Raw genomic sequence first — 15154 nt, forward strand, 5'->3', positions numbered from 1 at the left:
CATATCTAAAAAATTTCCAAGAAGCACCACCTTCAATTTTATTAATAAAATGTGTGTTATTTTGACATCAATTGCCTACATTTGTGCCTGATTTCAGAATGGGTGACAAAGGCTTTATAGAGGAAATTAATTTTTCGCACTGTGATTAATCTCTAGAATGCTGTAGAACAGTGGTTCCCAACCCATGGGCCGCGGCCCACAAGTGGGCCGCGAACAGCGTGTTACTGGGCCGTGGACACTCGTCGAGAATATGAAACATCAAGATAAATCTTGGGGTCTTAATTTCCGTTTTCTTTTGCGAAAATTCACTAATTAGATGTACCATCACTCTCACTCAAAAGCCCTGGCTTCATAGCCAATAAGGAACTTTAAGATTAAGATTTTTCTTATTTCTTAGGAACCTTCCATTATAATTGAAGATGAAATCTAATGGACCAGAAACTCCATTAAAGAAAATTTTCAAAGAAACCAGTACGCATTAGCTTCAAGTTAAAAGTGATCCTCCTTTGTTGAACTGGCATGACTAACCAGTGATTTGACACTTGTGGGGCTTTTCGACAACCTACCTATTTGAATGAGACTTTTCATTGCTGTTTTTTTTAAATAATGTAGAAATGCATCGAATGTTGCGAGTTATTAGAGGCTAAAACTATCCAGTTTCAATCCAGATATCAACTCCCTCGCAGAGGAAAAACAGCGTCAAAAATCTAATGCAGCTTTACCTTTGATGACTTTTATACTTAAGGACAGTTATATGAGCAGAAGTCATCCCTCCCCCCACCCCCAGAAAGTAAATTTTGGCTGTGCAAATAATATATAGTAGTTAGTTGGCCTCAATGGTGTTTCCTACAAAACTGGTGAGCCGCACAACTAAAAAGGTTGGGAACCGCTGCTGTAGAAGAATGTGGGGTAAAGTGAAATCGTGAGGCAAAGCGAAATGGTAAAATATTTTACGCAACTTCTAACGTCACCTATCTGGCAATATTTTGACTATATGTTATTAAACATGTAGTTAGTTCCAGTCAGAAATTATTAACCCCTAAATATCAAGAGTTGAAAAAATAATAGCCGCTTTAAATATTTGACACTCATATTGGAGTTTTGCGGTATATCAAAAACATTTTTTATCATCATAAATAAGACAATAATTGTTATGAACAGGATTGGGCTTTGGACTCTACAAAACTGGTTTAGGACAGGGCAAGAGGTTTTTACCGTCCAAAACAGTCCGAAAGTGTCTTAAACTGTCCAAAAGTATGCTAAAGCTAAAGGGATGTAATCTAATCAATTCGTATTTGTTGCAGCACTTGTGATGCATAAATATGAATATTATTAAATTTTGATTAATGAGAATTTGATAATTTCTTTGAAATGCTAATTTCACAAATACTTTACTTAAAAAAAATTGCTGATCACGGGACGCGGGAGCGTCCCGCCCCACCAAGGAAACCAAACGTCAGCAGCCAACAGAAGCAAATCCACCGCCAAAGACGAAAGAAAATAAAAGCGACCAAGATTACACGACAGAACAAGTTGTGGTTTTTTGGGTTTTTCACCCCTCTGTATCTCAGCCCCATGAAGATCCGCGGAGTTGATTTTTTGTACACTCAATCTCTAGTGGCCCCTGACGCCGTAAACCAAAATACAATCCCCTGGACCATCAGGGGGAGGAGGTATGAAAGTTATAAAATCGCTGTTCAAAAAAGTTTTCGCTTTCTTTGACAGGGCTACAGCCCAGACGCAGAAAGGAATCAAGCTGAAATTTCGCACACACATTCCTTGTGCCCTACTGATGTGCCTTTTGTGCCATTTGACCCCCTCTCCTTCCCCCCTTGTTTTTACCCCCCAAACTGTACCTTCCCGGGGTTCTATCACAGCCCCCGGGGGGCTACGGTAATGGTTTTTTGTGTACATATTCTTGGGGGGCCATTGAGTACATATACAAAAATTCAACCCCCAGGGACATCATGGGCCGGAGTAATTGAAGTTTGAAAATCACTAAGTTTCCCTAAATTCTTATGTACTTACTCTCAGCTCATAGGGTTTGTTTATCTCGGACTGCAATTGCAAGGTTAGAACAGATCTAACAGTTATCCCAAAGTTGTCTTAGGAAATGAAATTCAATCAAGACTAAAACATATCCAACAGTTGCAACTAGACATTAAATCGCGGATATCACAAATTTGCCACAGCGACTGCGCATGCGCGCAGACTTAGCTCATTGGGCTTTCTGTTTTCAGATTCTATGTTGCTTGTTTATACTTAAGCAGAGATACAAATTAATAAATGAGATTAGAATGCTGTCCTCCCCCCCCCCCCAAAGTTTTGCCGATACGAAATTTCCTTCCCCGTGTGTTTCAGTTTTGATATATTTAAGGAGGGAAGAAATTTTAAACGTCGGCGCGAAACTGGGGTTAAACCAATTAATTTAAGCAAGACTTTTAATGAGCTTAGTCCGCGCGCAACATGCGCATTCGCTATGGCAAATTTGGGATATCCGCGATTTGACATCGAGTAAAGTTGTATAGATCTTCTGACACATTCAAATTTAAAATATTTAATGGCTTAGTTTTTTTTTTTTTTTTTTGCTTGGTGATAACATGCGTTATTTCGTTTTTTAAATGAACTTTTAAACAAAACTAGGTATTAAACCAGACGTGGCTCCAAGGGAGGGGCAGGGGGGGCAATTGCCCCCTCGTCGGAAGCGTCTTGCCCCCCCGTCGGGGAAAATTTAGTATTTCGTCGGGGAATCTGTTTGCTTTGGCGTTTATCGTAAATGATAAAATTTTCTCATATATGAACTAGAAAAAAAAAATTAGTAGAAAAAAGTAGAAGTATCATATATATATATATAAAAGGAAACAAAAATCAATCCCCTTTGAGGCAAGTTTAGCCCGAGTCCGTATAACGTCCTCCAGATGGTGACAAAATATAGCTATTACTTCGGGGGAAATGGTGTGTTTTGATCCTTGAAATTTCTGTTTGTCGATGCAGGGTGTCGATGAGCTGGTTTTGACCTCAGGGCGTCCACTTAGACTAAAAGAGTACCATCCCCGTCCCTGCAGAATGCAGTGGTGATTAACGGTCAGACCTAAGGCGTCGTCATCGGGTTACAAGAGAAATACGTACTGAATGACAATAGCCAGGACGAGACGAGAGGGGATGGGGGTGGGGGGGGGGGTTGTCATCGGGGAAGAAAAAACATGCTTCGGAGATTTTTGCTTTCCTATTACATTCGCTAAACAGCTCTTCATCAGCACGTCAAGTGTGCAGGATCCCGCAGACGCAGACCGCACTTATTGATGCATTTTAAAGTACTTTATTTTCACTCAGAAGTTACAAGTAAGTTATTACTATAGTTATTTACAACTTTTCTGATTATTGTTGATTATTCTGCAACAAAACATATCGATGAGTAAACGATTTTTTTACCTCATACAAGGAAGTGTACTAAAGTAGATTTAATGTTTTAATTTTTTAGTGCAATGATGTCTTGTCTTCAAATGCTAAATGCAGGAAAAAAATTCTTTGGACTAATATAATAAAAGCAAATAGATGTTTAACATTTTAAATACATTTTTCTCAAAAACTTATATTGATCTTGTTTGTAGGCTGCATAATAGTTTTGTTGGGAATGAAGAATGATTTACTAAACATTCAGGCTTGGCACAACTAAACAATCATTAGATTATTAAACGTCGGGTTGATAATGCATCGGGTTTGGGTTCTTTTTGAGAAAAATGTTTGGGGGAGGGGCGAACCTTTTGGAAAAGGCAAAATTAAATAAATAAATAAATCATGTGTTAAAAGCAATTGAAAACATACATTTTGCTTCCTTTTTTTTTTTTTTTCAGATGTTATATCATGTAGTCGAAACTCATGTTTCTAACTTAAAGTAAAAGCTGCGCTTAGCCCAGACCGCTGTAATCATTTGATTGGACCAAGTCCAATTCAAAAGTCAACATTGCTCCTTCGAGATCGATCAAACCAACTTACAGACTGATACCAGACTCAATCTTGTTTATTTTTTTTTTTTTGCAAGCTATATTCTTTTTTTTTTTAATATGCTTTTTTTTCAAGTACTAAAATAGTGTAAAAAAGCAGTGCTGCGCAGTCGGAGTCGGACAGATTTTGGAGACAAGGAGTCTGAGTCGGCATTTGTAGGTTAAAAATTCCAAGAGTCGGAGTCATTTTCCCTCAATGCCTGTAACACTGCCAGTGATTGCGGGGTCGGAGTGAGAGTTGGAGTCGAACTGATTTTAAGGTAAAGGAGTCGGAGTTGAATTGTTTGTCGGTGAGTTAGAGGGGTGATTAAAAATTAATTGTATCGAAAGCCAATGTGAGCATGAGCACGAAGCAATGCGTTGTCTTTTCGTTTCCCGCGCTGTTTCTCTCTGTCGACTGCTGTCATTGGTTTTTCGAATCAAACAATTTTTACTGTGTATTATCTTAATTTTTGAAAGAGTTTATAACTCAAAAAAAGTTTTGTTTGCCTATTTCTGTCCTGATATTTTTGTAGTTGCAACTACATCTTATAAGGCTTCAAAATGCAGAATTTTATATCTATTTTTCAAAATTTCCTCCGGGGGAAAAAATCCCCGGGCCCCCTACAATTGGGAATATTTTGTACTCCACTTAAAGGGGAGTCATGTGTGACTTTCTTGATAACATTTCCCCTCTTAAGGTCAATCCAACACAGGACATCAGGGAAAACGATCGTAACACGATAAACAAAAACGATTAAAACACGATCATCAAAAATTAAAGTATTGCTGTATGTATCAGATGAAAGAGACCGACATTGTCAAGGAGAAAAAAAATTATAAAAAAAAAAGTGCCTCTCTTACACCACCGAGAGAAACGTTGTTAAAACTGCAAAAGGGGCCCCACACCTAAAATGGCTTAGGGCCCCGTTAAGTCTAAATCCGGCCCTGAGTTGGAGTCGGTCATTTTCCCTCCGACTCCGTAGATCTGCAAAAATGATCTATGTAGATAAATTTTGGGGTAAGACTTTGAATTTACATTTTCCCCCTTTAGTCTGGAAAGAGAATTAAAACTTGAAATTTGAAATTATGACCTATTTCAACTGGCATGTTCAATAAAAAGTTTGAAACTAATGGTTATGCATTTTCGAATTATGAATGCTTCAAAAAACTTGAAAAAAGTTAGGTATATAGTTAATTTAAAAAAAAAAAAAGAGAAAAACCTTACACAAAAGAAACTGGTGCAATTAATGTTAATCACTTTGATACTTAATAAGTTTGTTTATGGCGTAATATCGTCGGCACTATGCTGAACTACCGAATGTGAAAATTGGCTCTTTTCAGGAGAGCCGAAACAATATTTTTGTCCACCAGACGCTTTAGTTATTTTCAATTTTTTGATTTTTATAAATAACATTAAGTGTAAATCTTATTGTTTGAAGTACAGTAAACTCTCGATTATCCACGAGTGGATTATCTGCGAAAGTCTCGGAAAAAGAAAAAAAAAATAGTTGAAAAATTTTGTTCTTCAAAAACGCGGATCTGAAATCAATTCGTTCCAGATTTTTTTTTCCCTTTCCCACGACAAGTGCTCCTTCTCAAAAAACGTGAAAGTCGGTATGCATTGTCATCAACTTCTCTTTGACACGTGCCTCAAGGGAAAGCGTTCAGCTGATTTCGGTAAAACACATGTGTTTACTGAAGACCCCTAGTTTAAAAGAGCATAAGACATTATCTTTATCATCTGTTCCGATTGAGAAAGGTTAGGAAAACGCCTACAGGTCTTCTGGGAATTCTCTGATGGGGTCTTTTTTGTTGTGGTCACACACTGTTTTCACTTCTGGGCAGTTGAATGTTTTAGGTTGACGGAAAGTTCCTGATTTAAATTTTAGTTTATTTTAATTCTGTAGAACTTGAAATACACATATTTTTTAATGAAGCATCTCTTTTAAAACGTTTCACGTTTTATTTACAATACAATCATTCTCAAGCAAAAGATAATTTCTGTCTTCTTTACCTCTGGTTTTAAACCTTTTTCGGATTATCCGCGGTACCTGAGCCACTCAATTCGGCGGATAATCGGGAGTGTACAGTAGTAATAGCCCTTTTTGAGTACTACGGCAAACCATTGAATTTGAAAAACGAGATTCGCGATTTTTCACCTTCGTTTGTTACCGAGTTTAGCATAGTGCCGATCATATTATCAAGTTTCGTTTTTTTTTTTTTTGGATTACACAAAACACACACATTACTTTCGTTTAGTACATTCAAAAACTTAGAACCAACGGGTGAGAAGTTGAAGTCGAACTGATTTTGAGGTAAAGAAGTCGGAGTCAGGAGTCGAAGGTTTAAAAATTCAGCAGTCGGAGTCGATCATTTTCCCTTAAAATCCCCTGCCAGTTCTTGTGGAATCAGAGTCGAAAGCTCTAAAATTCCCGAAGTCGGAGTCTGTCATTTTTCTTGCTTAGAACTGCTGGTGTGACTATTCATTTCAATAATTTAAATCTCGCTCACTACATTTTAACTTTTATTTTCTATTTCAAACATGCTTCGGCGGCCCACACATTTTCCTCCAAATAGCTGTGATTTGTACGATGATATTTGTAAAAATCTAGGAATGAAATATGTGTGCAGCTCCTATGAAACTATCATGATTATTTATCTGATTAGCCCGGTTGCCCGTCAGCTCCATCCACCACCAGCTAGGCCTAATCGATGTAGACCTTTTATTACCATACAAATTAATTAAAAATCGTAAAAATTTGCACCTTTTCTAATTTTTTTAGCGCAAAATTTTTACCCGTTCCCAGTTTCTATTTGTTATCAAATAAAATACTTGTAATGGGTTTTAGCAAACTAGGCTCTTCAAAAGATTTTCAATTTTTTGTCTTGATTCTGCTTTGCGCTAGCAAAACTTAGTAGTTGTAATCGTCTTCCCTTTTCCATGCTTTCCCAAGTTATCCCGGAAAAATAATATAATGAAAGAAAATATAAATAAGTTTAATTTTATGCGTGTTCTGACTCGCGAAGTTCATCTTAATATAAAGCTAGGCATCGGGCTCAAGTTTCTTTTGAATTTTTTAACTTAATATTAGTTGCTCTTTTTTTTTGTTTACTTAAGATGTGGGTTTCTCTACTCCCCAATAAATATTTTGAGCTAGTGGATGAGCACTGCTATAACCTTGAGCCATGGGAATTTCCCTCCGTAAATTTGAGTGTTTATAAGGTTTGATTACGGAAGGGGGGGGGGGGGAGGGACCCTCAGTATCTTAATCGGTCACTAACCCCATCACTCTAACGTTACCAAACATGACCTACAATTGCGTTTTTGATACTTTAATTTTAAAACTTTTTCGGGGGTGCACCTCGACTCTCACTCCCTATACCATTACAGATCGACTAAAAATTCGTTTATTGGACTTCAATTTCTTAAAATTCTTTGGGGGTGAGCACCCAAATCCTTCTCTCCATGAAATTACCGAAGATCATCTAAAATTGCGTTTTCAGAGCTACAATTTCGAAAAATTTCCGGGTGGAACCCCCGGACCCCCCTAATTTCTACAAGCACAACTAAATTCCTGTTGTTAAGTTTCTTTCTCTGCATAAAATTCTGTTGGGCACACATTTATAATGATTTTACATCATAGTCAGACTTTTCGTCAATATCTAATTCTCATACAGTTCTAGTTTATTGATCTCGCATGACCCTGCTCACAAAAGCCTAGTTTCATGTTTTTCATTTTAAAATTTGATTTTTTCCCCTACATATTTCATTTTATCTATTTTAAATTTTTTATTTTTTGCTTTTAATTTTTATAGGGAATTCGTGTTCTTAGAAGCAAAAAATGATTAGTTTCTTTATCACTTGAATTGGAGGGGGGCAGAGCCTGATTACCGCAGGGGCATGTGGGGCACAGGCCCTTCCTCTTAGATTTCAGGGGGGCCCAAAATAACCTTAATTTATCATGTTAATTAAAAATAAATAATGATTTCACTCAGAATCTAGAGTACAATGATATCATTGATAGTTTTGCAAATGCCAAAACAAGGAAAAAATCTATTTGTTGTTAAAAATTCGCCTTAAAAGTGTGATCTCTTTGCAAATCAGAAAACCACTCCAAATTTAGTCTGTATTTACTATTAAAAGTTATATGATAGATCATTTTGGTATTTACGGTTCATTGCAAAGTTTAACCACATTTATATATTTATCGTATACTACTACATATCTTCTACTTTTTAAATGTATATATTACATTGTGATATGAGGTACCACCAAATTTAGTACGGTTGTGTAAAAATGCAAGTAACGAAATAAATATTTTATTGCTTCAACATATAAAAAAAAAAGCTGGAATGGGGGGGGGGGGGCACAAAATGAATTTCCTGAAATAGAAATGTGCCCCATGTCCAATGTCAGGATGATCAGGCTCTGGGGGGGGGGAATCTTGCAAAGTAAAATTTGGCTATGCCCCCCTGTCGGGCAAGTTTGCCACCCTGTCGGGGATTTCCTAGCGCCACCACTGTATTAAACAAGACAAAGACTTCTATCAAGAAAAAGATAAATCACCAAACAATTAAAATTTTCCCATAAAACGTAAAATAATCCACGATTTAAGAAAAAATGTAATTAAACAAAAAGTAAAAAGCTAGATTAAAATAGCCCTCAAGCTGTAAAACATTTAAAGAAACCTTCATGAAAATGTTGAATAATCTGTCAAATAAAGAAACTGTAATAGAATTTATTGCGAAGTTGTAAAATACTCGAAAACAATATAATTTAAAACATCGTATTTTATTATCCAAGAAGTTTTCTTTGCAACAGAGAGGATACAAGGATTGCAATAAAATTTAAACCGCCCAAAATGAACATAGAATCTTAATAGTCAGAAAATAACTTGACGTAAAATTAGGCTAGCCATTATTGTTCCTTAAAAACACAAAACAGCGTTGTTTCAATTGAAAATTTTCTGACTTGAAGTTCTCAATTCGAAAAATACAGACAAAGTAATAATATCAATGCAAAAAGATGTGATATCTCATCAAAAACAACCCTGTTGTAAAAATTTCCCCGCCAAGAAAACCTTTAACTTTTTCGCACAAAAAAGAACCTGCATCCTAAACCCAAAAACCCTCAGCCATTAAAAGTTATGATATCTAGTTTGCCCGCCAAGTATCTGCCAAACTATCATCTTCCCTCTTCTCCTTTTTCATCAGAGCTACTTCCATTAGAACCTCCTCCCACCTTCAACTCCTCAGAAATATAGATAGATCTTTTAAATTGTTTATCGTGTTTGGCGGGAAGCTTTTCAAAGTGAAGTGGTTGCTTGGTGAGCATTCACTTATTTATTAACCCATTCACTCATTAACTCGTGTATTTTTATCTGTTATAATTTATTCATTTAGATAAACATATTTTTGATAATAATGTAGAAACTGTGTCATTGCAAAAATGTTTTAAGTATCACCCACACCATTAAGTATCACAAGCCCCGTGTATGGGGAAAATGGATGATTTTCCACTTTTACTTGAAGTTGCAAATTTACTGATAAAAATGAAAAATAGTATTTCAATACAAGTTCTGTCGTAAAATTAATTGTTCTTTTTTTATGTAGTACTGCGATTTTAAAAAAAATTTCCATTTGTTCATTTTGAGCCATATGTTTTCTAAAATATTTAACTTTCATCCTACAACAGTAAAACCTGTGAAGTTGACCTCCCTTGTAAGTTGACCACCTGTCTAAGTTGACCGCTATTTTCAGGCACGGAATTAGCCCTTATCATATAAATCAACCTCTGTAAGTTGACCACCTGTTTAAGTTGACCACTAAAGTAGTGCACCGCAAGTGGTCAACTTACACAGGTTTCACTCTGTACCAGTGTTTCATATTGAAACTATAGCTTAAAATTCCTGGGCTATTTCGAGCATTATTTTTAATCTATATTTAAGGAGATGAATTGATGGTTGACTCGTTTTATTTCAAAATACGACGGCGGTGGGTTCCCTATGATGTACAATTTCGTTACAGCATACGGAATATTAATCCAATTTTTAAACCAAGAATAAAACGTTGCATGAAGGCAAACTTTTAGTTTTCTTGTCGCAAGTTTATTGTAACAACAAACTTCAGCTCCCTTCACTCCAAAGCCTCTGAAGATTTAAGAAAGGATTTTAAAAAAATCTTTAACAATTAGGTACAAAATTTTAAAAATTTAGTGCAAAACATTTTCAGTAATTTTAGGGAAATGCATCAAATGTTTAAGAAAAAACAAAGTTTTAAAAAAACGAAGTTTAAAAAAATAAAAACGAAGTTTTTTTTAGTGTTTTTAGTCTTCAGAGTTACTTTGATCTTTTCTTTTCCAAATCCCACCGAGGGATTTTTTTTTTCCCCAAATGTTTCAAGCTGGGGCCAAAGTGGTTCAGGAGGAGAGTTAAGAGAGTAATCTGAAAATTTTAAATAAAAACCATACAGAAATAAAAGGTGCAACTGTACTACTGCGTAAAGTATTAAAAAACTAAGGGGCTTCTGTCTCTTACTCATTTCTCTCGCAAACCCTAGTTTGCCACCGGAGGTGGATCGTTTTTTTCCCTGGATGGGACAAAGTGAAATAGTTTATTTCTTTACTTTTTTAATCCTTTAATAAACAATTTTCGTATTCATTTTTTAACTCATTCATTTACATGCCTTCATTAAGTAATCCATCTATTCATTCATTCATTCATTTATTTTCTTATTCACTCACCATTTTATTCACTCATAATTCGTTTATTGTTTCGTTATCTATTTATTCATTCATTCTTTTATTTTTTTTTTTCATTAATTTGATCGAACATATTTTTAGCTATCAAACAGAAAATATTTCATTAGAAAAATGTTGTATTTTTTATTTCGCCTCATTACTGAAAAAAAAAAAATTTCCACTTTTTTTTTTTTTGGAAGGTACAAATTTACTACCAAAAATGAAAATAAAATTTCAGTGCAAGTTTTAAAAAATTCTTTGTTCGTTTTTTATGCACTGTAACTTTCAAACCAAGTTTCGAATTTGTTTATTTTGATAAAGCACTAGTTCCAACATTCTCCGTAAATGTATGTATTAAAAAACCCCGTACGTACTAGGGTTTCCAATCCCGAAACCCTGATCTCGAAAGATCCCGCATGGTATTTAGCGGGATTAATCCCGCGGTATCGAGAGCAAAATCCCGCGGGATTTCTAATCCCGCAAAGATTTTCTAAGAAAACGTTTTCCAACATTTACTTGCCCCTCATAAAGCGAAAAGTTTCACAAACATCATATGAAGTTTGAATCACCTTCCTTGTAGATTTGCAAGAAGATTAAGAAAAACTTTATGTCGCATATGATGAACGGTGGATTTACCAAGAACACGATAAAAATAAGAGTTTTTTTTTTTTTTCCTGAGAATGCATTGGTTTTCTCATTCGAGGTTTCGGTTTTCATTCGCTGAAATATTGGAAACATGCGTAAAAACTACAAAGGTTTTCGAAAACGATCGCTAAAATTTGAATCAGAAAATTTCGCTTTCGAAAAAAATTGAGAAAGTGTATTACAGATTGCAAAATCCACTGGAGTAGCCTAAATGCAATATTGGAACGCTTATGTAAGCTTAAAGAATGCACTCAAAACCTTTAACTTTATTAAGTTAAAGGTTTTGAGTGCACAATATTTTTCTCCGAAGAAAAGAGCCTGACATTAACTCTCTAAACCGGTAGAAGGTGCCTGCCGATGTCTTTATCATCGTTAAGCTAATATTATAAATGTGTGTGGTACCTTGAAAATTATGTTGGACAAATTATCTGAGCAATCTGCAATATTTGGCAACGGCACGACTATAAAAGAAATGACTGAAACTTGGATGAAATACAGGATGACTCGCCTGACTGCATACGTTAAACTCTTCATGTTTTGGAATGTCTCTTTAAAATGACAAGTAAAATTAGCGAAGTTATCCAAAAACTTTTACTGAGGCTAATGCTTGATGAAACCAATTAGCATTAAATGCACAGATACAATGACTAACGTTAATTAAGTAACAAGTGTGTTCTCAGTGTAAGTTGAATCGATTGTTTCAGAAAAAAGGCGTAAGTCCAATGGAGTTCCGTAGGATTTTTACGCCCTTTCTGAAATAGTCGATTCAGTTAGATTGATATAGCAAAATACGCAAACTGTCAAAAGACATGGCTGTTGCCCGAAATTTGCAGTTCTTGAACAAAAACCAAACATGACCTCCACTGGAAAAGCAAAATCAATTTTAAAAGGTGATGAAGATTGTTGGGGATCTTTTGTTGAATGTCCACAATAATTTGATCTCTGTAAAACCAAATGCAGTGGAGCTACACCGCGCGTTTTTATCAAGCGCTTTATAAATCAAAATCTTTTTGAATACACAAGTCAATCCCGCGGGATCGGCTTCTTATAATTCCGAAATCCCGCGGGACTGAAATCAGCACGGGATTGGAAACTCTAATAAGTACCCCCATATTAAGAAGTACAATTGTGTAGGGTGAATTTACCCTAAGAGTTATCATAAGCTGTGCTCTAAGCGAAGTTGTGCTCTATAAATTTAACCGCTCAAAATTAATTTTGAATCATAAAGTATTTTCTCGATTATTTGTATACATTTTAGAAAACTTTGACACATTTGTGACACAATGATTACAATAAATCCGCGATTAATTCGACGATTTTTTTTCATAAACTAATATGGAAAATATTGCGTTGGGAATATTTGATGTTTCAGAGATCGCATATGTGCTGTGTTTTTTAATCGTATTATTCATATTTTAAATTTATTTTTGCATTGCTAAACAAATATAAAATTAGAATGTAAAAAATTACACGTCTGTTTTTTAAAAATGATAAAAAGTGCTTCATTAAAAATATGCTCCGTCTCTCGTTATACGTTTCCTCCATTATTTGGAAAACTTGTGAATACCACGCCAGTAAAATTCTTCTTTTACTGCGAACCGTTCACCGATGCATTGTTTCACATCTTTGTATGAGTCGAAGAGCTGTTTAGCAAGTACGTGACCCATCGATGCAAGCAAGTGGTAATAGGAAAGAGTCAAGTCTGGTGTTCCCAGCTGAGTGCTTGCAGCGTGTCCCGTACTCGTTTTGCCATATGTGCTGGAACATTGAGAATGGAGAAAAAACATGGAGCTTTATGCAACTTCTTTCAGTATTATGGTCTTTTTTTCAAGCAGTGAAACGGATTGAATTGGTCTATTGTTGTTACTAACATTTAGTATTCGCAGTTTTCCCCCGGGTTTTAACAGCTCATAACAGACCACGCCCTTCTTTCTGCACAAAGCACAGAGCATCGTCATTCTGCCAAACTCACCATATTTGAGACACAGAAACCATCATTCACACTTATCCTGCGATTTAGCATGCTCACAGTAAACTTCGACAAGCGTTTGATGCAATTCTGCAGCAGTTTTTTTCAAATAATAGAAAACCAAACTGTCCGCAAATTCTAATTTGTAAGAACAAAACTATACATATTTAAGGTTACAGAAAAATTGACAGGTGTGGAACTTGGGTTGTTGTGCGTTGAAAATCTTCAACAGCTGTCAGAAGGAGATAGTGGCGCTGCAGAAGCGGTCCTTAAACAGATGGTTAGCATCCTTTATAGAAAAATATTTAACAGAATTCCGGTTTCATACTCCTACGGCTGCGTTAATTTTAATATTGTAAACGTACTCTAATGATGTACCGTGTGTTTGATCGCGTTAGTGTAATTACAGTCAGTTTTTCATCAGACTGAAACTGTCCGCAGTGTATCTTTCTCAAAAAAAAAAAAAAAAAAAAAAGTTGAAAAACAGGTGGTTTTTTTTTCAAACAATGCTAATTTACGCATGAAATGGTACAATGTTTTTTTTTTTCTTTTTAGAACTTATTATAGCAAAAATGCATTTTTGTAATAATGATGAGTTTCGATGCTATATATTGTTAATTTTCCTATTTACATGTATATATATATATATATAATCTCGTCGCCTCAGAGCAACAGTAAGATATCTAATCCCCAGAAATAACACTAAGATATCTTACTGTTGCTCTCTGAGGCGGTGATATATATATTTATACGCAAGCTATATGAAATGTAACTGATTGAGAATGTTTGAGAACCTTCTGAATTAGCTTTCTTCGTCCCGAAGTTGTTGTCAATTGGAGCAAGCACACTGATTTTGTCCTAGTCCTCAGCGAGAAATTCAGATACACGAGAACTAGAAGAATGGATTTAATTTCGATAGTGATGAGACCTTTCTACTCATTGGATGCAGTTGAATGAAGAATTCATTCACAATTTTGCTTTAAATGCTGCTTCTGTCAACAAATTATTCTTTTTTCTCCTTCTCAGGTCTACAGAAGAAATCTTCTCTTTATTTATCAGCATAGCTTTCATAGTAGATGCAGGAAGAGATATGTATAAAAGTAAGACTCATTTTTGTATGTTTGAGAACTTTCACTTTAATGCTTCTTTACATTTTAATTCATTAAAAGCATTTTGACTGTTTGTTAAATTTATAACATTATAGGGTAAACGGGCAAAGCGGCCGAGTTAAGCAAACTAACCTGATTTTTAAACAAACATGCAACTGACGTTCAGACATCAAATATACAGGTTTCTGTACTTTTACTATCCTAGCGCTCAGTTGAATTTTGCAACCGCTTCAGGGTGGAGTTCAGAAATTACTCACAAGACTATTTTTCTTCAAAAAGAGGTTAAAAATTATTTCAAAAAATAATTTATTCGCAATAGAAAAGTTACAAAAGTAACATCACTTGCCGAAGTAACTTGAAATACAAACGAATTGCTTCTTAGACGAAGTGGCAGAAGTTAGAAAGTTGACAATATTAATCAAGCTAGCATAAATTATTTTGGACAAAACTACAAACAGGAAATGAAAGTTTAAAACTTTGTAAAAAAAAAGAGGGGGAGTTTTAATTAGAAGTTTAAATAATTTATATGAAAACCAACGTCAAACGTTCAGATTTGAACCTCAAAGACACTTTGTAGTCCCCTGCGAAATTACATCTATGTTGAACTTTAAAAAGTTTGAAAGACAAAAAGTCTCTTATTCGAAATTCTAATATTGTTTATTGGTAGCACATTACAAAATATAAATTTGCTCAAAAAATAAAAAGC

General features: G+C 35.2%; 1 protein-coding gene across 1 annotated transcript in view; it reads left to right on the forward strand.

Moving 5' to 3' along the window:
* The window catches only part of LOC129219366 (solute carrier family 4 member 11-like), a 718088-nt gene that overhangs the window by 652958 nt on the left and 49976 nt on the right, over window positions 1–15154 (forward strand). The window contains exon 13 of the mRNA XM_054853742.1: window positions 14366–14439. Within this exon, the coding sequence (XP_054709717.1) occupies window positions 14366–14439 (74 nt within the window). The remainder of the gene's footprint in view (window positions 1–14365; window positions 14440–15154) is intronic.

This window comes from Uloborus diversus, chromosome 3 (assembly GCF_026930045.1).
Source record: "Uloborus diversus isolate 005 chromosome 3, Udiv.v.3.1, whole genome shotgun sequence".
Taxonomy (NCBI): Eukaryota; Metazoa; Arthropoda; class Arachnida; order Araneae; family Uloboridae; genus Uloborus; species Uloborus diversus.